The sequence below is a fragment of the Archocentrus centrarchus genome, chromosome 1 (assembly GCF_007364275.1).
Source record: "Archocentrus centrarchus isolate MPI-CPG fArcCen1 chromosome 1, fArcCen1, whole genome shotgun sequence".
In the NCBI taxonomy this organism is placed as follows: domain Eukaryota; kingdom Metazoa; phylum Chordata; class Actinopteri; order Cichliformes; family Cichlidae; genus Archocentrus; species Archocentrus centrarchus.
The window spans coordinates 39,935,731-39,960,398 of record NC_044346.1 but is presented as its reverse complement, the minus strand read 5'-3'; the positions used below and the strand labels follow the sequence as shown (position 1 = coordinate 39,960,398).

The 24,668-nt window shown below is 48.6% G+C and overlaps 1 protein-coding gene across 2 annotated transcripts in view; it reads left to right on the top strand.

The window, feature by feature from the left end:
- Nucleotides 1-24,668, top strand: part of sh3pxd2aa (SH3 and PX domains 2Aa) — a 122,864-nt gene that overhangs the window by 1,777 nt on the left and 96,419 nt on the right. For both annotated transcript variants that reach the window (XM_030727946.1, XM_030727938.1), the window contains exon 2: nucleotides 12,583-12,663. In XM_030727946.1, the coding sequence (XP_030583806.1) occupies nucleotides 12,583-12,663 (81 nt within the window). The remainder of the gene's footprint in view (nucleotides 1-12,582; nucleotides 12,664-24,668) is intronic.

Below are 24,668 nucleotides of genomic sequence, written 5' to 3'. Positions count from 1 at the left end.
GTGCGGGTGTACCTGTGCAGGTGTACCCTGCTTCTCGCCCTATGACAGCTGAATTGGAGGAGGAGGGACGGGGGGGGGGTGTTGTCAGCTCTGGTTGCCTTTCTGTAAACGTCCCTCTGTTACTGAGCAACAATACAGTTTATACTGTGATATTCAGTGTAGTGCAGGAAGTGATAAAGTTGCTGCTTACACTCGTGTCGGTGCTGGTTCAGGAGGTGTTCAGCCTCCTTCGGCTGTTTGGGTCTGCTTTGATGTGACCGGTTCTTATCTAAAAGCCTCTTCTTGCCTCTTGTTTCTTACTCCTGAAAGTTCACGCTGAATCTGGAGAGGGAACGTTCAGATCTGCAGCTCCTTCTCCTGGAATCACTGAAGAAGCTGCTCTCATTGGCTGAATGAACTTCAGGTGGTCTCAGGTGACCCCGCTCTTTAGCCTGAGACACTGACTTACACTCATGTCACTCAATTTTAAGTGTAAATTTTGTGAAAAATGTACATTTTCAACAGCAGAGGAAAAATTCAAAGTATACACCCAAAAAATACCCAAGGGAAATGATCCTGGGCCGCACTGAGCACGTGCAGAGCCAGTTTCAGCACGCTGTTTCTAGTCAGGTGTAGGCTGTCTGTGCTAACTCCTATTGTTGTGTCAAATGTTATTCTTTAACCTTTTAACTCATTTTATTCTCCACTTTTCTGGGCCAAACGAACCATCAATACCACACTTGTTATGAGTGTGAGAGTGAGGATCTGTGCACCTCACATCTTCCAGTTCAGATCCTATTTCAAGCTCATAAACAAGTCAAAATAAATGACCGCCATGAAAAGAACACGATCTTGTTCATATGCAGTTACATTCCTGCAGGCCCTCGGGCTCAGTGATATGTGGACACAGCACACTGATTCTCTGTTGTGTTTGTGTGGAAAATTTCAGGACACAATGAACCTGCTTTACACGACACGAGAACAGATTAGACTCTTTATTTGAATCTTTTTTTTTCTAATTATTTAAATGTGCATGTGATGTTTCCCACATCACAGAGCGGCCCACTCAATATAATGCCCTGCACATAGACTGTAAATAAAAGATGGATGTAACCACTGTGACGTCACTTATTGGTTTTTGGCTGCCTTGCTTATATTTGGAGAAGATTTGGTTGCATCCCAGAGACGCATCACTGCTAATAAGTGCTCAGTAACTGAAACACACACATCTTGGATGGTCTGTACCACACAGCGGCCCCTATTATTCTTCACATGCTCCCATTAAAATGCTTCAAAAGGAGCCAACAGGGTGGAGAGGTCCAGCTGAGTGACTCGGAGTAGTGTAGGTAAGACCTAGCAGAGGTTTATCAACTCGGTTCAATTGAACTTTATTTATACAGCATCAAATCACAACAAACAGTCGCCTCAAGGTGCTTTATTGTGGGTAAAGACCCTACAATAATTACAGAGAAAACCCAGCAGTCAAAACGACCCCCTATGAGCAGCACTTGGTGACAGTGGGAAGGAAAAACTCCCTTTAACAGGAAGAAACCTCCAGCAGAACCAGGCTCAGGGAGGGGGGGGTCATCTGCTGAGAGGGGGGAGAGAGACAGAGATTAATAATAACTAATGATTAAATGCAGAGTGGAGTATAAACAAAGTAAATAAGTTGAATAAAAAGAAGCAGTGCATCATGGGAACCCCCCAGCAGCCTAGGCCTATAGCAGCATAACTAAGGGAGGGTTCAGGGTCACCTGATCCAGCCCTAACTATAAGCTTGATCATAGAGGAAAGTTTTAAGCCTAATCTTAAAAATAGAGAGGGTGTCTGTCTCCTGAATCCAAGCTGGGAGCTGGTTCCACAGAAGAGGCGCCTGAAAGCTGAAGGCTCTGCCTCCCATTCTACTCTTAAGTATCCGAGGAACCACAAGTAAGCCAGCAGTCTGAGAGAGAAGTGCTCTGTTCATTACTATCAGTACTGCAGTACTGATAGTAATGAATTACAATAGTCCAACCTAGAAGTAATAAATGCACCAATCAGCTCAAACAGGGGGACGGACCAGTAAAAAGACTCTTAAAAACCAGAAATAGTATTTTAAACTGGATTAGAAAAGAAACAGGAAGCCAGTGTAGAGGCTAAAATGGGCGAAATGTGATGACGCCTTTTAGTGCCTGTCGACAGCCGCGCTGCTGCATTTTGAACTCGTTGTAGGCGATTGGAACGACGCTGTTCACATCCCACATAAAGCGAGCTGCAATAGTCCAGACGACTGGGGATGAAGGCATGAATTGTTCTCTCCAGGCCCGGTAGTGGGAGATATCCCTTTATTTTACTTAAAAGTCTTAAATGAAAGAAACATGTCTTGACTACCGAGCTAATCTGTTTATCAAATTTCAGAGCAGTATCAAAAATGACGCCAAGGTTTCTAGAAGATGGGCGCACAAAGGAGGGTAAGAGGCCTAAGGCACTGTCATAACCGTCTAATATGTGACAACTTTTCTTAGAATATTTGGATTATTTAACGACTTCATGATAAATTTCTCACATATTTAAATTCATCTACCTTCCACCTCCCTCTCATCCACACACGTAAGAATAATGAAATCAATAATAATACATTTTTTTGAGGCGCCTTTCAGTCACAGTCACACAGAAGAGTTCAGACAGTGAGAATAAACAGCAGGTACCCAGATTCACAGTGAGAACAGCATCAGTGTGAGCAAGTGTAAAGGGGCTGATCTGTGACAGGAGGCTTTACAGGATGGCGGTGAGACCTGCTGTGATGGATGTTTGGAGACGGTGGCTCTGACACAGAGACAGGAGGCCGAGCTGAAGATGCTCAGGTCTTCATCGGGAGTGAGCAGGATGGACAGGGGTAGAAATGAGTCCATCAGAGCGACAGAGACAGAGTGGCTGAGATGGGCGTGCAGAGGAGGGAGTTTGGAGATACTGGACAAAGATGGAGCTGCCAGGCAAAAGAGGAAGACCACAGAGAAGATTCATGGATGTAGTGAGGAGAGGGTGGTGTGACAGAGGAGGACAGTAGGGACAGGGTGGGATGGATGTGCTGTGGTGACCCCTAAAGGGAAGAGCCAAGAGAAGAAGAAGAAGAAGAAGAAACTTTGCAGAGCCGTCCGGTGGGCCTCACGCCTGGTTCCTCTGGGCTACATCGACCTATGCTGACACACTTTGGCCATAGTGGCCACATCCTGGCCTCCAGCATCCAGACGGATGAGTTCTGAAAAAGTTCTCCTCCCCTGATGGTGTTTTTGGGAACATAATCTGAACATATTCCAGATTCTGGATGCACTAAAGAGGAGGCTCATCGATCCCCGTGATGGAGGATCCTGGAGATTATTTTCTGAGGAGACCGTTTAGATGTTTCATGTCTGCTATAAAACTGTGACCCTGTTCATGCATTCAAAGAATAAAGAAATGATTGATAAAGTAGCAGGAATGGAGGCTGTTGGTTTAAGATATCAGTACCTCACCGGTTACCTGCTGTATCCTGGTTAATGTGCAGCTCGTCAGCTGCTCCGCTGTTTGTGTTAATTAGCATAAAAATAAGTCGAGCTAAGCTGATGGCCCGGTGCCTCCGGCTCCATATTTAATGCACAGACAGGAGGTCAATCTAAGCTCGCTCTCAGCAGGACAGCGAATAAACGCACTCCTCAAAATGTCAAATTATTCCTCAAAAACACACAGAAAGCAAATAATTATTCTTAGTGGGCTAATTGAAAACACGCCCACAGGCAGGTGCTTGGAGACGCTGAATTAATGGCCTACTGTTGATGATACAGACACTGTGTAATACAGCTCAGGCTTTTTTTCCCACGGAGTAGCTTATTAGTGTAACATGAGCTTCCCAAACCAGCACAGCTCCATAGGAAGGCGTGCTGAGTGGTATCCAGGCCACTGTATGTACAGTGAAGCAGTGAGCCGAGCCGAGCCGAGCTTGGAGCGGTCTCAGCAGGCCGGTCTGTGGCCTAGTTTCCCAGCTACCCCGTCTCAGGAGACGAGGCTCGTCACTGTGAGAAGGGAAGAAGTGGGAGGCAGAGAAAACGAGAGGAAGACACAAACATTGAATCCCATTTGTAATGTTTGTGAAACCAGCTGGAAATGCTTATCCTGTGGGAGGAGGGGGATTAGAGCCGGGCTTTTGTCGGAGTGAAAAAGCTGGACCGCTGAGTCGCAAACACGAATCAAACACACACTTTTTAAGGGTTTGTGTACTTGCAGCAGCAGGAGGAGGAGGAGGTGATAAAAGAGAAAGCAGGACTGGGCACGGCCATGTTTGCTTTAAGCTCCTGTTTCCCTACAAGTCCCAGTCCCACAACATTTCATTTTCCAGAGACTGCGAGGCCCCGGCTGAAGACCGTGTTGTTATTTGGCTCCATAAAACATGTCTGCAGAGAGCTGCTCCACACTCAAATATTTATTGGCCTATCAAACACAGAGTGATGTCTCAGAACAAAGACTCTCACCTCTAACTGGGAAGACGCAGGAGTTTACGAGGCTGCCGCCTTAGATTGGGAGCAGTTGATGCCCGGCTAGCAGAGCTGCAGGGCTCTGAGTGTTTGATGCTGACAGTGTGTATGTGAGGCGGTGCTGCAGGACACGTGTGCTCCGTACGGCCGTGCTCACGTCTTTGATGCCAGATGTGGTTAGTGATGGAGGACAGTTTCATTTGTGTCCTGCTGAAGTCTTAAAGGTGGGACGACGGCTGTGTTTGTGGTGGACGCGTCTCAGGGTGAAGCTTTCTTCTGAACAGCTGATGAGAGGTGGAGCTTCATGTGTGACCCACACCGAGCTGGAGCTTTGTTTTTGTGGGAGAATGATGTGAACAGCAGATCTGATGTATGAGAGGAGCAGGCGGAGCAACAGAGTGAGAGGAGGAAGGACTTGGTTTGCAGCGGAGATCATAAGATAGTCAGGGAAATTGGCTAAAACATCATTAGAATTAGACCGGCTTGATCAGCATGAGATGATACTCATTCTCTGCCAAAGCACAAGGATGAGTTATGAGAAATATTAGAGCATGGGCCAAATATATCAGCTACAGTAATGGTTAAACCAGGCTCAAATATTAACATGAATGCCTCAGTTTAAAGAGTTAATCCAGTGATTTAGGCTGCGGCTACTCGTGTCCATATCCAGCTGTGCTTTCGATGAGCAACAATAATGTGGCAGCGAGCAGTTAGGAGATGCACTGCTGCTGCTTTGGTTCAGAGACGCAGCAGTTAGCTAACAGCTAACAGCAGTTCGAGGAGCTCGAGGAGATTTTTGGTGCAGCGCCCTCTTTGCCATCAGTTTCACCCAGCAACAGCAAGCAGCCTCCAGAAACCAGTGGTTGCCAGGTGGTTGCAGACTGCTCTCCAAGCCTGTGTGACTGAGGTCAGACGTTGAAGACCAAAACAGACAGAAAATGCTAGTCTCCCTGCATTTGTGTTTGTTGACCTTGTTGTATTGTCATGTTGATGTGCTGACACTGAGATGCCATAATGGTCTGTTTGGGCCTCAGTCTCAGTCTGGGTGCAAAGGCTTAGAAGGAAAAGCTGCCCTCGCTCTGTGATATTGCTTCCTTTAGTTTCACCGAAGCTTCGCTCTTCCTCTGCTGATGCAGCTCATCTTTGTGTAGCACAGGTTAGCATGTGATACTGAATCATTGTGACCAGTGCACTTATAATTTGGGTGCAGCTCCGGCTGCTTTGGAGGTCAGACAGCTGTCTAATGTTGCTTTGAATTCACACATAAAGTGCTAATGTTCAGACTCAGACCAGCTCAGATTCAATTACCTGAGTCCATCGTGCGAGGGCCCGCCTTTGAAGCAGTGTTGCTAAAGTGATTTATTCGAGTACGCGACCTTGTCTGCTTTCTCACTTTGCTGGAATCTAATATGAAAGAACTTTTGAATTGTTCTCGTGCTTTCAGAAAGGTGTGCAGGGCTTTACCTGCTGAGCAGACACTTCCTGCCCTCACAGCTGAGGGCGGCTCCATCACCGCGGCGTCCTGCTGTGTGGTGGTAAAGGGCACAGCTGAGGGTGGCTGCAGAAACAAAAACTGTGTCTTTGGAGGGGTTTGCAGAGACCCCCCCCATGCTTGTCCTCCAGCTGGTTCGTTCAGCTCGTGTCTCAGCTGAGAGAATCAGAGCCGTATTAGGCACGAGTATATTTAGAGCAGTTGTGGTTTCATGTGGAAAGAATTGAATTTTTCCAGCGGGATTTTTTTCTCTGCTTTGATGGTTTGAAAGTATGCCGTCTGTCTGTTTTGTGAGTTACTTTAAATAAAGTTTAGGCGGGGTTGGCTGCATTTAGTGGCCGGGCCCACATTCAGCGCCCCACCAAGAGCTCGGCTCTTTCGCCTTCTTCTCCTCAGAGCGTTGAGGCTGGGTGCCGGCCCGTCTCCGAAGCTGTAAGTTTGGTGTTCGTATACTTACTGGTCTCTGGGTGTCGATGAATTATTTTAATGTTGCTGTAATTAGACGTGCAGAGGAGGACGGGGGGGGGGGGGGGGGGGTAAAGGAGGCTGACATGAATATTCACAGATGAACATGATGAAATAATCAGAGGTCCAATTTGTTCAGTCGTAAGAACTCGTGTTTCTGTCGTTGCTTCAGAATCAGGCTTTGCTTTGTGTCCTCGGTGGGACTCTCAGATGTGTGAGTGCTTTTCTTGCTATCTGGGACACGCAGCCCTCCCAAGCTTTGTTTTCAGTGGCTGTTTTTCCCACTTTGCTGTTCATGAATCGTGTTTTTTTATTACTTTAGAACAAAAGCCAGCGTGTTATAAATGAATTTATACTCCAGTACCACAGAGAAGCTTATATTCTCATACATTTCTTACATATGGCTCACATACAGCTTGAAGGACCTGTTTCTCATGTTGGGCCCTCCTCATCTCACCGGCTCATCTCACTGTTTCCTAATCTGGTGACTTTAGCGTGGAACTCCTTCCTGTTTCCACATGTAGGCCTGCTTATTATCAGCTCACTGTTAGAAACCCAGACACGGTTTAATGTGACCACCTCACACAAATTCATTGGCTCAGTTTGGGTTGCAGCAGCACCTCATTGGCTCAGTTTGGGTTGCAGCAGCGCCTCATTGGCTCAGTTTGGGTTGCAGCAGCACCTCATTGGCTCAGTTTGGGTTGCAGCAGCGCCTCATTGGCGCAGTGTGGGTTGCCGCAGCGCCTCATTGGCTCAGTTTGGGTTGCAGCAGCGCCTCATTGGCTCAGTTTGGGTTGCAGCAGCGCCTCATTGGTCCTGACGTGCCAGCTGTGCAGGAATGCCACAGCTTTGACTTTTAGCTCCATTTCTGTGGTGCAGAAAAATGGATGCGAGTTATTCAGCAGATTGTTGTTAGTCTGAATCAGACTGCAGTGGTTGTGTCTGTTCCATCTTTGGATTCATTTAATAGGCAGACAGATTATTTCCTAACTGACATTTGAGTGAGTCAATCACAGCTGGGTGTACTTGAGCTGTGAGTCATCTGGTGTCGGCTTATTTTGGGCTTTTGAGTGTCTGGCATTCCTCATGAAGAGGTGAAGAAAATGCAAACTGCAATAATAGAGACGTACTCGGCAGCAGCTCAGAAGATGTTTGCTGGGTTTGTGGTGAGAGGCAGCAGCAGTTATGATTGGGTACAGGTGGTGGGAGGGCGTTGGGTTTAAGCGGGATATTTTGGGCTCAAGCAGACCCGGGACGCTGGTGTTTTTCAGACCATCACAGACCCATCTGCTTCTGGGCTTTGGGTCTGTTCAGTGGGTCCACATCTTCCAGCCCGACTCCCATCTTATAATTAATCTCAGTGTGGATTTGCATCTAAGCTGAATTAAGTGTTTCATGATGGGAGGATGACACTCTGGCATACCATTAAGGCCAGAGGCGTTTATAGAGCTATCACACACACACAGGCACTACTGTGTGCAGTTATATCGAAGTGTGTGTTGGCTGATGAACGATGAGATGAAGGTTTGCTGGTCACATCAGCGTGCTCACACTGCAGCATCCACAGAGTTACATGGACCAGCACTGCGTTCATTTCCATAGAAAATCCCAAACTCAGTTTTCTCATATAGAGACTGCAGTCATTAACTCTTGCAGGCTTACCTGACACAGGTGCGTGTGAAAATGCAAATCTTTAACCTGCCAGCTCCACAGGTCTGACACGCTCCTGCACGCTGCAGGCAGCTTCCTTACTGAAACCACACCATACCTGCAGCTGTTTCCAGCTGTGTGCTGCATGTCAGATGGCACAGGTACAGGCACAGCAGCTCAGCATCAGGCTGAGCGTCAGAACGGGGAAGAAAGGTGATTTACGTGACTTTGAACGTGGCGCCGTTATCGATGCCGGTCTGAGTATTTGTCAGAGGAGGATGATTAGACTGCCTCGAGCTGAGAGGAGGGCAACTTTAAATAACCACTCATTCCAGCCAAGATATGAAGAAGAGCGTCTGTGAATGCACAACATGACAACATGTTACAGCAGCAGAAGACCGCACTAAGAACAGGAAACTGAGGCTCACCCAAACTGGACAATAGAAAGCGGGAAAAGCGTGATTGTGGATTCCTGCTGCAGCATTGAGAGAGCTAAACAGTTGATACTCATACATGCAGTATGGTGTGAAGGCACCACCTGTCAGTCAGTCAAAGCATCATCAGTCTCTTAGAGTCTCAGCACCATCATCGGGGTTCATGTCTGTCTGCAGAAAATCATTAACTGTGCCTCAGTTCCTGCTGCAGGAAAGCGAAGCCATCACTGAACATATGGATCTTCTTGGAGCCGCGATCGCTGCACAGATATTTGAACCAGAGCGATGACACTACAGAAACTGAATCTTACAAATAAACCCTGAGCTGTTAATGTTGGTATTGGTTAAAAAATCCATTGTCATAAAACAACAAGGAGCTGTGAGAAGAGCTGGCGGCAGAGCCTCCATCCACCCTGAGGCACGTTCACAGAGAGCATGCAGATACTTTGGTATTAATGCTGACATGAAGCTTTAAAGGCGAAGCCTCCTGTTAGTTCAGGACGCTTCAACCAGCGGTTGGTTTAGTTTGTAAAAACTTTTTGCTGTCTTTGATATTAATGAGCAGTAAAAAGAGCTCTTTGCTTACACTCACAAATCCTCGATATGCTACAGAAGTCACAGACGCCGGGAAATGTTGCTGCGTGAGCCACTTTACTGATTTCTGTGTCTCAGCGGTGCCCCCGGGGAGCACATTTTCATAGCAATAAATGCCAACGCTAATCACTGTGGTGACACCCCACCGCGCTCCCAACAGCGTAGTGTGACAGTCACAGCTTCTGGATGCCAGTAGCTGTGTTAGCATGAGAGTGAACATGCTGCGGTGGCTCCATGCCAGCAGCTACGAGGCCTTTTAACCCCCGCCTTTGTTGTGGAAGTTCTTTTGTTCAGGCCGCTGTCCTTCCCGCATCAACGTCAGGCTCTTTGACTCAGCCTCATTCATCTCGGCTCTGCTCTGAGACTCTTGGCAGGTACAGAGGGTTGGAGTGACAGAGTACGATCAGTCATAAAAGATGGAGTCTGCTGGAATAAAGAGCAGCAGCAGCTCACCAGGGAAGCTCAGTGCCTCTTTAATGCTGTTTCTGTGCTCGCTCTGACTTATTTCTGCTGCGTTTAGGCCACTTAACTGGAAAGCTTTGGCTGGGTGACAGTTATTTTACTGCTCTTAATAATGGCCATTTTACTTGTACATACAGTACAGCCTGATGTGTGCAGCTTCTAAGTGCTCAGCAGCACCGTGGGTGAATTTGGGATGATCCTTACTCTGACTCGAGCAGTTTCAGCTGCCTGTGAGCAGCAGACTGAGCTGTAACTCTGCTTCCTGCTGCGATACTTTTATAACCAGGAGGAAGTTTTTCTTCCCGATGCGACCGTGATGACCCGGCAGCTTTAGCTGCCGAATCCTAACAAGGACTACGAGCCCGTAAATAAAAACATTTATGTTTAACCTGAGACATTTTGCTGCTTCATGAAAAGATGATTTGATGGCAGCAGATTTCTTAAATGTTGAGTCTGGAAAAGTAAAGGAACTCAGAGGAAACAGGAAACAGCTGGAGAAACATGTTGCAACGAATCAGGTTGCCTGGCAACAGCTCAGCATCGTAGAGAAGCAGTTTCTCAGAGCGAAGATGGACAGCCAAAATTTCAGAATAATTTCTCAATTTGAAACTGCAAAGACTTTGAACGTCTCACAGGATTCTTGGCAGGTAACTGGAAATCACCGGAAATGAAGCTTACCGGTGATCACAGTCCTTGTGGGTGTGTAGTTACGTTTCTCAAGAGGTGCACGTCAGGTTACGTCGTTACAGCAGGGGTCAGAGGGGATTTCCGGTTACTGACGCAGAACTCTAATTCAGGCCCTGTTAGATGGAGTGATAACTCCTTTTGTGTATAAACCAGCGGAGCTGCACTTACGTATGAGGCATTCGGCGTGTCCCAGAGCGCCGGTTCCTTCCACTAATGGGTTTGCAGAAATCACATAAAAAGCATACACAACAAAAACATAATCCAGCTGTTCTATCGATCCGATCAGGGGTGCACGTCTACTTGCTAACTGCAGTGATCGAATTGGTGAAATTCTCAACCGCTGGCTGGAACCCTGTCTCATCATCTTCAGTAATAACATCATCAGAAGATTCAGAGAATCTGGAGAAATCTCCGGGATCTTCAGGCAGCTCTGCAGTGCAGACAGGCCTGATCCTGTCCTGGATCACTGCATGGCTCAGGAACACCTCCAGGAATCACCGAGCGCAGCTCAGCGTGCCGTCCACACATGCAGGTTAAAGAAGAAGAATCTGTGAACCTGATCCAGAATCAGCGCTGTTCTCAGGTCTGACAGGTCCACACACGGACTAAAGAGCAGAGGAACCATCCAGCTGTTCTCAGCTCAGCCTGCGTCTCTCGTGGTATGGGGGTGCATCAGTGGAACATCTGGAAAGGCTCCATCAGTGCTGAAAGGTGTATCCAGGTTTCCCATCCAGAGGGAAGCCTTCATATTCCAGCAGGACGATGCTAACTGCATCCTGCAGCTATTCCAGCAGCACGACCTCGCAGCAGAAGAGTCCGGGTGCTGAACCGGCCTGTTTGGTCAGAACAGGAAGTATTATCAGTGTCTGTAGGGTCTGTGTAACGCTACCTGCTGCTTGGTGAACACTTGTTTCATAAATTGCTAATAGATGCATTTGGAGAGCATTTAATACTTATTCTCACTTCCTGTCATTTTGCCAGTGCTGCTTTCTTTGTTCTTTCTTGGGGCTGACTAAAGCCTCTTTGGGGTGTGCCAGAAATTCCTTGATGCAGGAAAAAGCTGCTGTTTTATTGAATTGCTTTCGATTGCGCCCAAGGCAGCTCAAGCTTGCAGTCTAATGTTACGTAACAGCTTATCCACTGGAGTAATTTCACATCCAGGTCTTCTTGGAGCGCCTCTGTATCAGCAAGTGAGAGATCGCACCTGCTCTTAACATCTCTGATGAAAATTTCCTGGCCTCTGGATCCGTTACCGTGGTTATCTATGTTTCATTAGATTAGAGATGATGGCAGCATCACTTAGCTCCTCTTGACAGATAAATTGACTCTCTCTCGATCTTATCGGCCTCTCAGGGCTGCAGCACTGCTTCGTGTGGCGGGGTAAAGGCCGGCAGGTCAGTGTGCTGAAAACAGGTTGTGTGACGCTGTGTTATTGTGTAGCATTAGTGTTGTGAGGGCTGTTTGAAGCAGTGCTGAGAGCATTAGCACAGTAAATGATTGATCAGTTGGCAGAAAATTATTGATTATTTGTCCTTCAGCATCCTTTTATCAGATTTATCAGCGACCGTTGGTGCTCAGCGATTCTCTCCTTCAAAAGGATGCCGTCCACCAATGAGAGCAGCAGATGTTCATGTGTGGCATTACATCAGCTTTTAGTCTTTATTTCTGCGATTGGCTTCATCGATTTGTGTGATTGGACTTCTCTAAAGAGTCGTACAGTGTTGGCCCGTTGTGCTGAGCAAACCCTTTAGTTTCTGTCTTTATGTCGCAGGAAAAACGACGTACTGAAGCAGTGAGTTTACCAACTCTTCTTTATTCATCCACCTGTGAGCATATTTGGAGAAGAGGGAAGTGATGGAGAGTTATACTTGCTGGTGCTGGATAGCTCGTTTGGTTAGCGGGGTGCATTGGTAATTCCCTGGAACGTTAACTGGGTTCAGATTCCTGACTGCTGATTCCTGAGTGTTTGTAGTGCAACCCAACACTGAACACGCCGAAGCTGGACCCATCATGTTTCTGCACCCACCTTCACTGCAGTGCATACATTTAAGACTTCATATTATTGAAGTGGTGGAGAAATGAAGAAATGCCTCCATTTATGATGGTTTTTATTATTTATGTTTAAATAATGAAAAAAGATGAACCTCAGCTAACTTGGCTCCCTTCACTATCTCACAGCAGTTTGTTAAACTAAAGTAATCAAGTACAATACTGACTCCGTTTGGGTTCAGGGGCTACCTGTGAATGAGGGGGGAGGGGGGGGGGTCATGTATTGAATTTAAGAGATTAAAACGAGTCCCAGTTTTAACTTTGCCTCTTTTCCTTTTCGCAGGTGTATCTCATCAATGTCACCTACTCAGACAACACCTCCCATATCATCTACAGAAGATACAGCAAATTCTTTGACCTACAGGTAATGCCTCATCAGTCACGCCCTCCTCTGATGTTGCTGATGTGTTTTTCAGCAGGTCCACGCTGTGAACTCGCAGCATTGTTTTGTATAGATTAATGTGTAAACCTGGCGACGGTTTGCCGCCGCCGCCGTGTCTCCGGCCGTGTTCGCCACCCCTCGTCGCCTCAGTGAATCAATGTGTGAGTTAGTAATTGGTCGGGGAGCGGGGGAGACGTGGTTTGTATTCCTCAGCCTCGTAGAGATGCAGCAGTGCACGGCGTGTCTCTCCTCCCGCTCTCTGCATCTCCTCCCTCTCTCCCACTTTTCATCCCTGGCTTGCCCTCAAAACGTCAGGGAGCTGACAGGCCTTTTTTTATAGTACAAGCAAGAAAACCACATGGAAGTCAAATTTAATGTACCAAGCTTTGCAGTGGCTTGCTGTTAGAGTCTGTAGCTACGGGCTGCTCTGATTGGTGGCTTCTTTAAATAGAGTCTCACACAGGGGAGGGGTTTTTTTGCTGTCTTGGCTCAGACGCTTTACTCTCTTGTTTAAAGTGCTGCTGTCATGGCCGGGGAGGAAACGGGCAAGGAAGGGCAAAAACGCAGGACTCCAGGGGTAACTTAAAAGGGCGTTTATTCCACCGGGGAAAACACAAAAATACAAAAACCTTGGAAGGGAGGCACAGGGAGACGAAGGGCAGGCGCAGGGAACACGGGAACACAGGAACACAGAAACACACGGACACACAACGTCAACGACGCAACAGAGAACAAAACAAAACTGAGGGCTTAAGTACACACTGGGTAATCAGGGCAAGAGGAAACAGCAGGGAACAACAGGTGAGGCAAATGAAACTAATTACACAGGGGAAGCAAAGCTGAACACAAAGCACAGGAAAACCAGACTGTCAAAATAAACAGGAAGTGACAAACCAAGAAACATACTGACTAAACACGGGGAACAGGCACAGACTCAGGACAGAGACGCAGACATATCACAACACTAGGAAATAAACTAACACAAAACGCTGGGCCAACGGCCCAGGACATGACAGTACCCCCCCCTCAAAGGCCGGCCCCCGACGGCCAAAACCAGAAAACAAAACCAGACAAGGGCGGGAGGCGGGGGACCAGGAGGGAGGGCCCGAAACAAAAACAAAGACAGGGAGCAAAACAGAAATCACAGGGCGTGAACAAAACAAATCAAACCCGTACAGGAAGAAAACAAAAACACAGGACCAGAACAAAAGGCGACGGCACAAGGCCGGAGACAGTCCAAAACAGGGGGTCGAAACAAGGAACAGTCCAGGAGCTATGACAAAACAAAAAACAGCAGGGGAAAAAACAGTCCACAGTTCAGGGGAGTCAGTGGGAAATCCAAAAACAAAAAACACACAGTTCAGGAGGCCGCAGAGGCCAAGGGGCCACAAAGCAAAATCCCAACGAGGGAGGCCGACCGCGCTCCCAGCGGCGGCGGCGAGGACGAGAAGGAATCACTGGAGGCCGACCGCGCTCCCAGCGGCGGCGGCGACGAGGACGAGAAGGAATCACTGGAGGCCGACCGCGCTCCCAGCGGCGGCGGCGACGAGGACGAGAAGGAATCACTGGAGGCCGACCGCGCTCCCAGCGGCGGCGGCGACGAGGACGAGAAGGAATCACTGGAGGCCGACCGCGCTCCCAGCGGCGGCGGCGACGAGGACGAGAAGGAATCACTGGAGGCCGACCGCGCTCCCAGCGGCGGCGGCGACGACGAGGGGGAGTCACTGGAGGCCGACCGCGCTCCCAGCGGTGGCGGCGACGAGGAGGGGTCACCGGAGGCCGACCGCGGGGCGTGCGGCGGCGGCGACGGGGAGCAGACTCTGGAGGCCGACCGCGGGGCATGCGGCGGCGGAGAAGGGCGACCCCGGGCTCTGGTGGGGAACCCTCGGGTGACGTGGAGCGCTCGGACTGAGCAGAGACCCCCACCGGCTCGGACTGAGCGGGACCCCCTGGCTCGGAGCGCTCGGACTGAGCGGAGACCCCCATCGGCTCGGACTGAGCGGGACCCTCGTGCGCGGAGCGCTCGGACTGAGCGGAGACCCCCATCGGCTCGGACTGAGCGGGACCCTCTGGCGCGGAGCGCTCGGACTGAGCGGGACCCTCTGGCGCGGAGCGCTCGGACTGAGCGGAGACCCCCATCGGCTCGGACTGAGCGGGACCCTCGTGCGCGGAGCGCTCGGACTGAGCGGGACCCTCTGGCGCGGAGCGCTCGGACTGAGCGGAGACCCCCATCGGCTCGGACTGAGCTGAGCCCATGGGCTGAACGGGGCCTACATAGTGAGGCACCGGATGCGTAGGCTGGGACCGCGGAACAGGGCACACTGCTGCTTTATTGAGCAGCAGGGGCTGCTCGGGGAATAGCCGAGGTGCAGGGGACTGCGTGGAAGCAGGCCGGGAGACGACTGGCTGCGTGGAAGCAGGCCGGGAGACGACTGGCTGCGTGGAAGCAGGCCGGGAGACGACTGGCTGCGTGGAAGCAGGCCGGGAGACGACTGGCTGCGTGGAAGCAGGCCGGGAGACGACTGGCTGCGTGGAAGCAGGCCGGGAGACGACTGGCTGCGTGGAAGCAGGCCGGGAGACGACTGGCTGCGTGGAAGCAGGCCGGGAGCCAGAGAGAGCGGGCTGTGAGCTAGGGAGATCTGGCTGCGTGGAAACAGACCGCGAGCGAGAGAGAGCAGACTGCGTGGAAGCAGACCGAGAGCTAGGGAGATCTGGCTGCGTGAAAACAGACCGAGAGCTAGGGAGCTCTGGCTGCGTGGAAACAGACCGAGAGCTAGGGAGATCTGGCTGCGTGGAAACAGACCGAGAGCTAGGGAGATCTGGCTGCGTGGAAACAGACCGAGAGCTAGGGAGATCTGGCTGCGTGGAAACCGACCGAGAGCTAGGGAGATCTGGCTGCGTGGAAACAGACCGAGAGCTAGGGAGATCTGGCTGCGTGGAAACAGACCGAGAGCTAGGGAGATCTGGCTGCGTGGAAACAGACCGAGAGCTAGGGAGATCTGGCTGCGTGGAAACAGACCGAGAGCTAGCTAACACTGGGGCCTGAGAGGGAGCTGACACAACTGGAGCTACAGAAGGAGCAGGAGCTGAGGGAACTGGGACCAAAACCGAAGGAACTAAGACAGGGGCTGAGGGAACTGACTGAGAGGGCACTGAAACAGCTGACACTGGGGACCGAGGAAGAGTTACTGGAGCTAGAGCTGACTGAGGGCGAGGGGGAGCGACTGGAGCTAGAGCTGACTGAGGGCGAGGGAAAGCGACTGGAGCTAGAGCTGACTGAGGGCGAGGGAGAGCGACTGGAGCTAGAGCTGACTGAGGGCGAGGGAGAGCGACTGGCTGCGTGGAGACCGACTGAGAGCTAGAGAGAGCTGACTGCGTGGAGACAGACTGAGAGCTAGGGAGAGCTGAGGCTGAGGGAGCTGATGCGGGGAGAGCTGGCTCTGGGGAAGGTGAAGCGGGGAGAGCTACAGAGGCTGACTGAGACTGGGAGGTGGCTGGAGCGACAGCTGACTGAGACTGGGAGGTGGCTGGAGCGACAGCTGACTGAGACTGGGAGGTGGCTGGAGCGACAGCTGACTGAGACTGGGAGGTGGCTGGAGCTACAGCTGACTGAGACTGGGAGGTGGCTGGAGCTACAGCTGACTGAGACTGGGAGGTGGCTGGAGCTACAGCTGACTGAGACTGGGAGGTGGCTGGAGCGACAGCTGACTGAGACTGGGAGGTGGCTGGAGCTACAGCTGACTGAGACTGGGAGGTGGCTGGAGCTACAGCTGACTGAGACTGGGAGGTGGCTGGAGCGACAGCTGACTGAGACTGGGAGGTGGCTGGAGCGACAGCTGACTGAGAGACAGGCTGAAGAGGCACTGTGGACGACACTGAAAACTGCTGTGAAGGCTTGGACCTGGCTGCCCCCACCCGCGGAACAGGAGCGGGCGCAGAGGTCAGCCCGTCCGTGGCTGCCTCCCCCCGCGGAACAGGAACGGGCGCAGAGGTCAGCCCGTCCGTGGCTGCCTCCCCCCGCGAAACAGGAACGGGCGCAGAGGTCAGCCCGTCCGTGGCTGCCTCCCCCCGCGAAACAGGAACGGGCGCAGAGGTCAGCCCGTCCGTGGTTGCCCCCACCCGCGAAACAGGAACGGGTGCAGAGAGCTTCACAGAGGCTGGCGGAACCTGGGGCTCCTGGAGACGAGCTGGCATCACAGCAGACAGGGGCGAGCGCGACCGGGGGGGAGCGTGACGATGCCGGGTGCGCTGCTTCCTCCGCTTTCTGTTGGAGTGGGAGGCACGATTCTCTGCATCCAGAATGTCCACTAGCAGAGGAGAATCAATGATTTCTACATCTTGCGGCAGCCAACAGAGGTCGGGCTGCGCGACGGTGGAGTGGGAAAAAGTCTCATCACTTGCCGCAATAATATCGAGCCCGGTGGTACTCACGGAGGTGGTGGCCTGTGCGTGAAGCGGTGACAATGTCCGCGGCGTTATACCGCTCGGGTCTTGGGGAGAGGTGAGTGGAATGGAAGATGGCAGGGCCGGAGAGCAAGGCAGTGCCGGTGGCGATGAGGGGCCATGGAGAGGAGGCGACGAGGATAAGCCGTCTGGCTGCAGGAGAGGTGCATTAGTGATGGCTTGAAGAAAAAAATTTGAGTCCCTGCCCTGGACTGGGCGGCCAATATTGTGCAGTTCATATTGTAGGTTCTTTCGGAGCATGATTATTGAATGGGCAAGTGAAGCGGTGTCAGGATGGGTGAGGAGCCAGGTGGAGGACGAAATAAGTCCACAACAGAAAGCTAATTGTATTAACCGGTGGTGACTGGTGGGGGCCTGAACAATTCTCTCGGAGAAATCCTTGAGCTCCTGGATCTTCTCTTCTTGCTCAGAGAGGGTCCTTATATCTGCGGGGTCCATAGTTTGGTCGCGTCGTTCTGTCATGGCCGGGGAGGAAACGGGCAAGGAAGGGCAAAAACGCAGGACTCCAGGGGTAACTTAAAAGGGCGTTTATTCCACTGGGGAAACACAAAAATACAAAAACCTTGGAAGGGAGGCACAGGGAGACGAAGGGCAGGCGCAGGGAACACGGGAACACAGGAACACAGAAACACACGGACACACAACGTCAACGACGCAACAGAGAACAAAACAAAACTGAGGGCTTAAGTACACACTGGGTAATCAGGGCAAGAGGAAACAGCAGGGAACAACAGGTGAGGCAAATGAAACTAATTACACAGGGGAAGCAAAGCTGAACACAAAGCACAGGAAAACCAGACTGTCAAAATAAACAGGAAGTGACAAACCAAGAAACATACTGACTAAACACGGGGAACAGGCACAGACTCAGGACAGAGACGCAGACATATCACAACACTAGGAAATAAACTAACACAAAACGCTGGGCCAACGGCCCAGGACATGACAGCTGCGTTGTCTCTTAGGGACGATTTATTTTGGAATGAGGCAGGAGTTGCAGTGAAAACCTTCCCTGTGTCTCTCAGATGGACTCCTCCATACTGAGAGGATGTTTGTGTGCACTCCTTCAGGCTCCTTGCACCTTTGCCCTACTGCAAGCCCATACCATGTGCATAGTCCACCAGGGGTCTACGAATAACTGGTAAATATAAAAGAGCCATAGTGCCAGAGGTAAGGGGGGCACATCTCAATAGCTCCAGTGTGCTAGTCTAGCAGGGAATGATGTTTCAATCAGGTCCTTTCTGAAAGGTCCCATTGATGACCATTGGGCAGTGAGAAATAGACCCTCACCTTACTGCAACTGATTAGTCCCCCGATGAATAACGAGAGGGGTGGAGTAATAAACACAGAACAGTACGAATACTTCTTCATACGCATCTCAGAAATAATGTACCTTATTGTACTTCTGCTGGTCAAACAGGTTCTAGCCAGCGGGCAAGTTTCACTCACAATGTGCATCCACGATCTCGCGATGGTCCCGTTCCAGTGTTAATTTTGACAGCAAATTTTGATTTAGTTTTAGTCATAATTTAGTATCGAAATAGTTTTAGTCAACAAAATTATGGTAAGAATATAGTCGACTAAATCTACAGTCGATTTAGTCTAAAATATAAAGGGTGTAAAATGTAAATGCTTTTCTTCAGTTCCCTTGAATTAGTCATTATACACACTTACACAAAATTAAACATTTATTCAAAGTTATGGAATATTATCAATAATATTAACATTAGCGTTTCACCTGCTTCCCACACACCTGATCATTAACACCACCTCACTGAGATAATCCGAGCGTTTTACAGCAGGACGCTCTGAAAGGTACAGGGCAGTGTTCAGGACTAAGATTATAAAGGCTAATCCACCGCGGTGTGGAGATTTTCTCTAAACACAAACTGGGAAAAACACTTTACCCTGCATGACATTAAAATGCTGACCTTTGCACGGAGATCTGGGTGACTGGTTTGCAGATGTTTAAGATTTGTCGTGTTTTTACCCGAGATAGTCGTCCCACATGGTTTACACATCGTTTTGTCTGTCACAACGTCAAAGGATAAATGTGTCCATACATCGGCTCTTCTCTTTCTCCCTGCTGACATTGGCTACATCACTTAGTTTTATAGGAAGGAACGACCAATCACAGGCTAGTTTGGTCTTCCCGGGTTTAGAGCAAATTTGTCCAATTGTGCGTTTGATTGGATGTTTTCCTAACTTGCCCCACCCTGTCACAAAATTAAATCAGTTCTGATTGGATGTCGTCCCCGCCAAGCATTTTCATCTCGTTTTCATTTGTTGATGAAAGTGTAAATTAATTTCATTTTATCATTTTAGGTAGTTTTTATTTAGTTATTGTCTCGTTATCGTCATGAAAAAAAGGGTCGTCAACGAAAACTATGACAAAAATAATTAATCAACAAAACTAACACTGTCCCATTCACGCTTGATTTGGCGGGGCTACAGAAAGTAAAATGGCAACCATTGCGAATGTGAGGGGGAAGAAGAGGAAACGGGAGCTCAAAGGACATTTCCGGGCTTCGTATTAAACATAAAATCGACTGTAGTTTTCTCTGGGCCCCTCCCCAATCAGACCAGGAGCGACATGTTTAGCCGCATGTTCTCCTTGAATCGCTGGCTGTCTGAGTGGTGTCCAAAAAACGACGTGGGCTTCATAGATAATTGGCAAAGTTTCTGGGGAAAACCTGGTCTTGTTAGGAGAGACGGCATCCATCCCACTTTGGATGGAGCAGCTCTCATTTCTAGAAATCTGGCCAAATTTATTAACCCTCCTAAAAACTGACTACCCAGGGTTGAGACCAGGAAGCAGAGCTGCAGTCTTACACGCCTCTCTGCAGCTTCTCTCCTCCTGCCATCCCCCCAAAACCCAATGCCCATAGAGTCGGTGCCTGCTCCCAGACCACCAAAAACCAAAGCTAAAATCAGCAAAAAGCTATTTAAGCATAAAAATTCAAAAACAATAAATAATACAGCTTCATCAACTGCACCAAAAAATAAAACAATTAAATGTGGATTGTTAAACATTAGGTCTCTCTCTTCCAAGTCCCTATTAGTAAATGATTTAATAATTGATCAACGTATTGATTTATTCTGCCTTACAGAAACCTGGTTACAGCAGGATGAATATGTTAGTTTAAATGAATCAACACCCCCGAGTCACAGTAACTGTCAGAATGCTCGAAGCACAGGTCGAGGAGTTGTGAGAGTCCTTGGAGAAAAAAAGAACTACAGTTCCCAGCAAAATGATATCACTTCCTGTTGTCATAATTAGTGGCTTGCATTAAAAACATGATAGCTCATGATGACAACGTGATAACTGATGGCTGTTCCGACACATACCTGTCAAGTCTCCTGTTTTGGCCGGGAAATTCCCGTATTTTACCCCTCTGTCCCGGCATCATCCCGTATTTTTATTTTCCCGTATTTTCAGTTTTCAATTTTCAGATTTTTTTAAAGGATTCCTGTGCCACTTCAAACTGAATTGTCACTATCACTAGGTTAGTGCCAACAGCCGGAACAACCAACAACTGGACCTCAGTGTGCCCTTTTCACAGAGTTCGTTGACGTGTTTCCGGTTTAGTTTAGCAGCGTAAACAAAGCTGCGCTAGGGCTCAGTGTTGCCATCTTAGCTTTTTTTTTTTTTTGTTTTGCCCCATAAAGCGATATAGCGACGGCGAAATCCTCCGCTGTCCCCATGTTTTGTGTACATGAAGCCTTCGTGCTGCGTCCCTTCGTACGCTTTGGCATCGCCCAGACCTCACTTTGTCTCCACCCTCCAACCCCCAAACCTCACTTAAACACCGAGCCTGCCCACCCGCTCCCTCCGCCTCCATCCCCCGGTCCTCGCTTCGGCTTTTATCAACCTTTGAGACAGCCGACAGCGAGTTTTCTTACACAGGTTTGTAACAGCGGCCCAGATAAAGGAGGAGGGTTGAATGTAGCTGGCAGTCTCACCCCACAGTGTTTTCATTAGGGCCCGAGCACGAACTGTGCTAAGGCCCTATTGTTTTTGCTCTGTTTATTATTATTATTATTATTATTATTATTATTATTATTATTCAGTGAAATGAATTGGCTTTTTGGGGGCTTTATCATATTCAAAAACTCATGAAACTTTGCACATGCATCACACCTGGTGAAAATTTAAGTATTTTAATGGGCTCGGACAAGGGCCAGCCAAAATGCCTCAGTAGCGCCCCCTAAACTACACTTATGTATCACATCCATACGCACAAAAAATCCTCTTGGAGCCATGCTCTAAACCCAACAGGAAGTCGGCCATTTTGACTCAAACATGCAAATTTGGCGATTTGCACCCTTCAGACTTTCTCTAATAACTCAAAGAGTTTAGAAGTTATCAACTTCAGATTTGGTATGTTTCATCTACACACCAAGGGGAATCTACCTTTTAAAAATGGTGAGTTTTTGACACAGGGGCGTGGCCCTTATGCCCCCCTGAAATTTGATCATTCGCCATGAAATTTTGATTGGGTCTAATTCATACCTACATACTCCAATCTGGATCAAACTTTCTCAGTAGGATACGCATCCGGTCCTGAATACATACATATGACAATATTTAATAACAGTCGCAGCGCCACCTAGTGGTAACAGGAAATGTCATGTTTTACACTTTGAGGTCCAGATCCACAGTGGTAGAGCAGAATCATCTCCAATTTCCCCTGGAAAGCCTTAAGGAGTTGGGCTTACACTGTTTTAAAAACTGTGAGCTTTTGCCAAAGGGCGTGACCCTGGTGGGAGGGCAAAGTTTGATGTTTCACCATCAAGACATAAAGGGCTGTAACTCAAAGACACATTGCCCAATCTGCCTCAAACTTCAGTGCTTTAATAAGCCTCCTGCCCTGAACACATTGATATGCATAAAGTCCATAAACGTTAGAGCGCCACCTAGTGGCAGCTCGAAATATCAGAAAATGGCTGGTTTTTTGAGTAGCCCCAGAGCTACATTTTATCTACAGCTCTGAAATTGTGCACACTCATGTAACATCCTAAGACGTACAAAAAAGTCTCTTGGACCCATACCCGAAACCCTACAGGAAGTCGTCCATCTTCAATTGAAAGTGTCAATTTTTGCCATTTCCATGCCTGGTGTTTGAACGAACTCCTCCTAGGGCATTTTACACAGTGAGACCAAATTTGTTCCACATCATCTAGACAAGGAGCCCATCAAATATTGTGGAAATCTTTATGAAATATTAAACGGCCTTGTCACATCAGGCTATTGAAGTTGGCCTTCGTTTGGACTCTGACCAAAATAACATCACTTATGGACAAGGTCTCCCATCCCATGCATGAAACTGTTGCTGAGCTGGAGAGCTCCTTCAGTGACAGACTGCTGCATCCTAAATGCACAAAGGAGCGTTATCGTAGATCCTTCCTCCCAGCAGCTGTAAGACTTTATAATCATCACTGCTCCCAACAAAAACCACAATAGCCTACACAATGTAGGATAATATATAATATACTGTAAATAGTCCGGCCTGTTAAGGTTCAACACACAGGCACATCATGTACATTGTATATAGTGTTATTATTAGTAGTATTAAGGTTAATCTTGTTTGGTGATTTTATATATATTTATATCCTTTTCTTAACAGTGTGAATTATTATATTTTTACTTATATTTATAAAAACTGCGGCTGCTGTTACACCCAAATTTCCCCTCTGTGGGACAATAAAGGCTGTTTCTTCTTCTTCTTCTTCTTCTTCTTCTTTTCTCCGTTGCCACCAAAAGTGTTTGGACAAAGCATGTGCGAACGAGGGCACAATCAGCCTGAAATTTGAATCACTCATGTACACAATGACGCTGAATCCATTACTACAGATTCAAGACTGTAGGTGCAATAGCGCCCCCTACAAAAGGAAATGAAAATTTGTATGACCGTCCACAGAATTAGAATATCATAAAATAGCATGTTTTTTAGCTAGCCCCAGAGCTACATTTTATCTACAGCTCTGAAATTGTGCACACTCATGTAACATCCTAAGACGTACAAAAAAGTCTCTTCGACCCATACTCCCAACCCTACAGGAAGTCCGCCATCTTCAATTGAAAGTGTCAATTTTTGCCATTTTCAGGCCTGCTATTTGAATGAACTCCTCCTAGGGCATTTTACACAGTGAGACCAAATTTGCTCCACATCATCTAGACAAGGAGCCCATCAAATATTGTGGAAATCTTGACAAAATATTAAATGGTGTTGTCACACCAGGCCATTGAAGTTGGCCTTCATTTTTCTCAATCACGACCAAAATTGTTTGGGCACGTGTTCGTACATGCTTTGCCCGATCTGCCTGAAAATGTAATCACTCATGTACACAGCCACTCTGAACCCATAACTATGGATTCAAGGCTATACGTAGCTGCAAGAGCCCCCCCTACAGAAGCAAATGAAATTTTGTATAGCACCCACAAACTTAGTTTCTCGGAAATGTATGAAAATGTGTTTCAACATTCTTTTTTTTTTTTTTTTTTGCCTGTCATGTCTGGCAGATCTGGCAAACAGAACTGTGATCTGAATGCATTGTTGTGCCAAACATATTTGCTATTTCAAGATGAGCTCTATAGGTTCTCTATAGGCTCCTCTTGTTACTGTGTAATCCTTTATTTTATTTGAATTATTTTTAACATGCTATTTATCAAATTGTGCCAGAAATGACAGGCTTAAGAAATAGAAAAGAGAAGAGAAAGAAAAGAGAAAGGGAAAGAGGAAGAAGAAGAAAGGGGAAAAAAAAAGGAGAGAAAATAGAAAAAAGAAACAGGAAAGAGTGCAAGTAAGTAAACCAAATAGTTAGCCACTTGTTAAACTTAAGATATTGACAATATCTGCAAAATTAAAGATTGTGTGGGGAAAAAAAAAAAAAAAATAAAAATAAAAATAAAAGAAGAATAGTTATACAAACCAACCATTTTGTGTCATTATGTGGGTGTATGTGTTTGTGTCATGAAATGTACTTACCAATGAAGGCAGAAAGCCGCAGCCCCGCCCATCAGAACCCAGAGGCAGGCAAAGAGAATCCCAGGAAGCCCAGGCCACCAGCAGCCCATCAAGACCTACGAAGACCCGCGGCCACTCATTCCAAAGACAACCGTACACCCCTCCCAGCAGACGGAGGACGGAGGTCTCAGATGGAGTCCCAGCAGCCAAGGAGCAAGGGCACCAGAGCATTCGAGGCAACGAGAAGCCAGCCCCCCCCCCCAGCGGCCAGCCCCCCGCACGGCCGGCAGCAGGGCCCCAGGGCCCCAGGGCCCCCGGCACCCAAGGGCCGCCCGAGCCCCCACAGGGCCCCCCCCCACGCCGAAGAAGCCAACGCAGCCCCGCGCCGCAGCCCCCAGGGGAGCAGGTCACCACCCACATCAGAACATCCGGCCCCACCCAGGAACCAGGAGGTACCCACACCCCAGGGGGGCAGGGGGGGAGAGGCAACCAGCAAGGAGCGGTCAGGAGGCAAGCCACCGGCCCAGACCCAGGTCCAGCCAAACATACAACCAC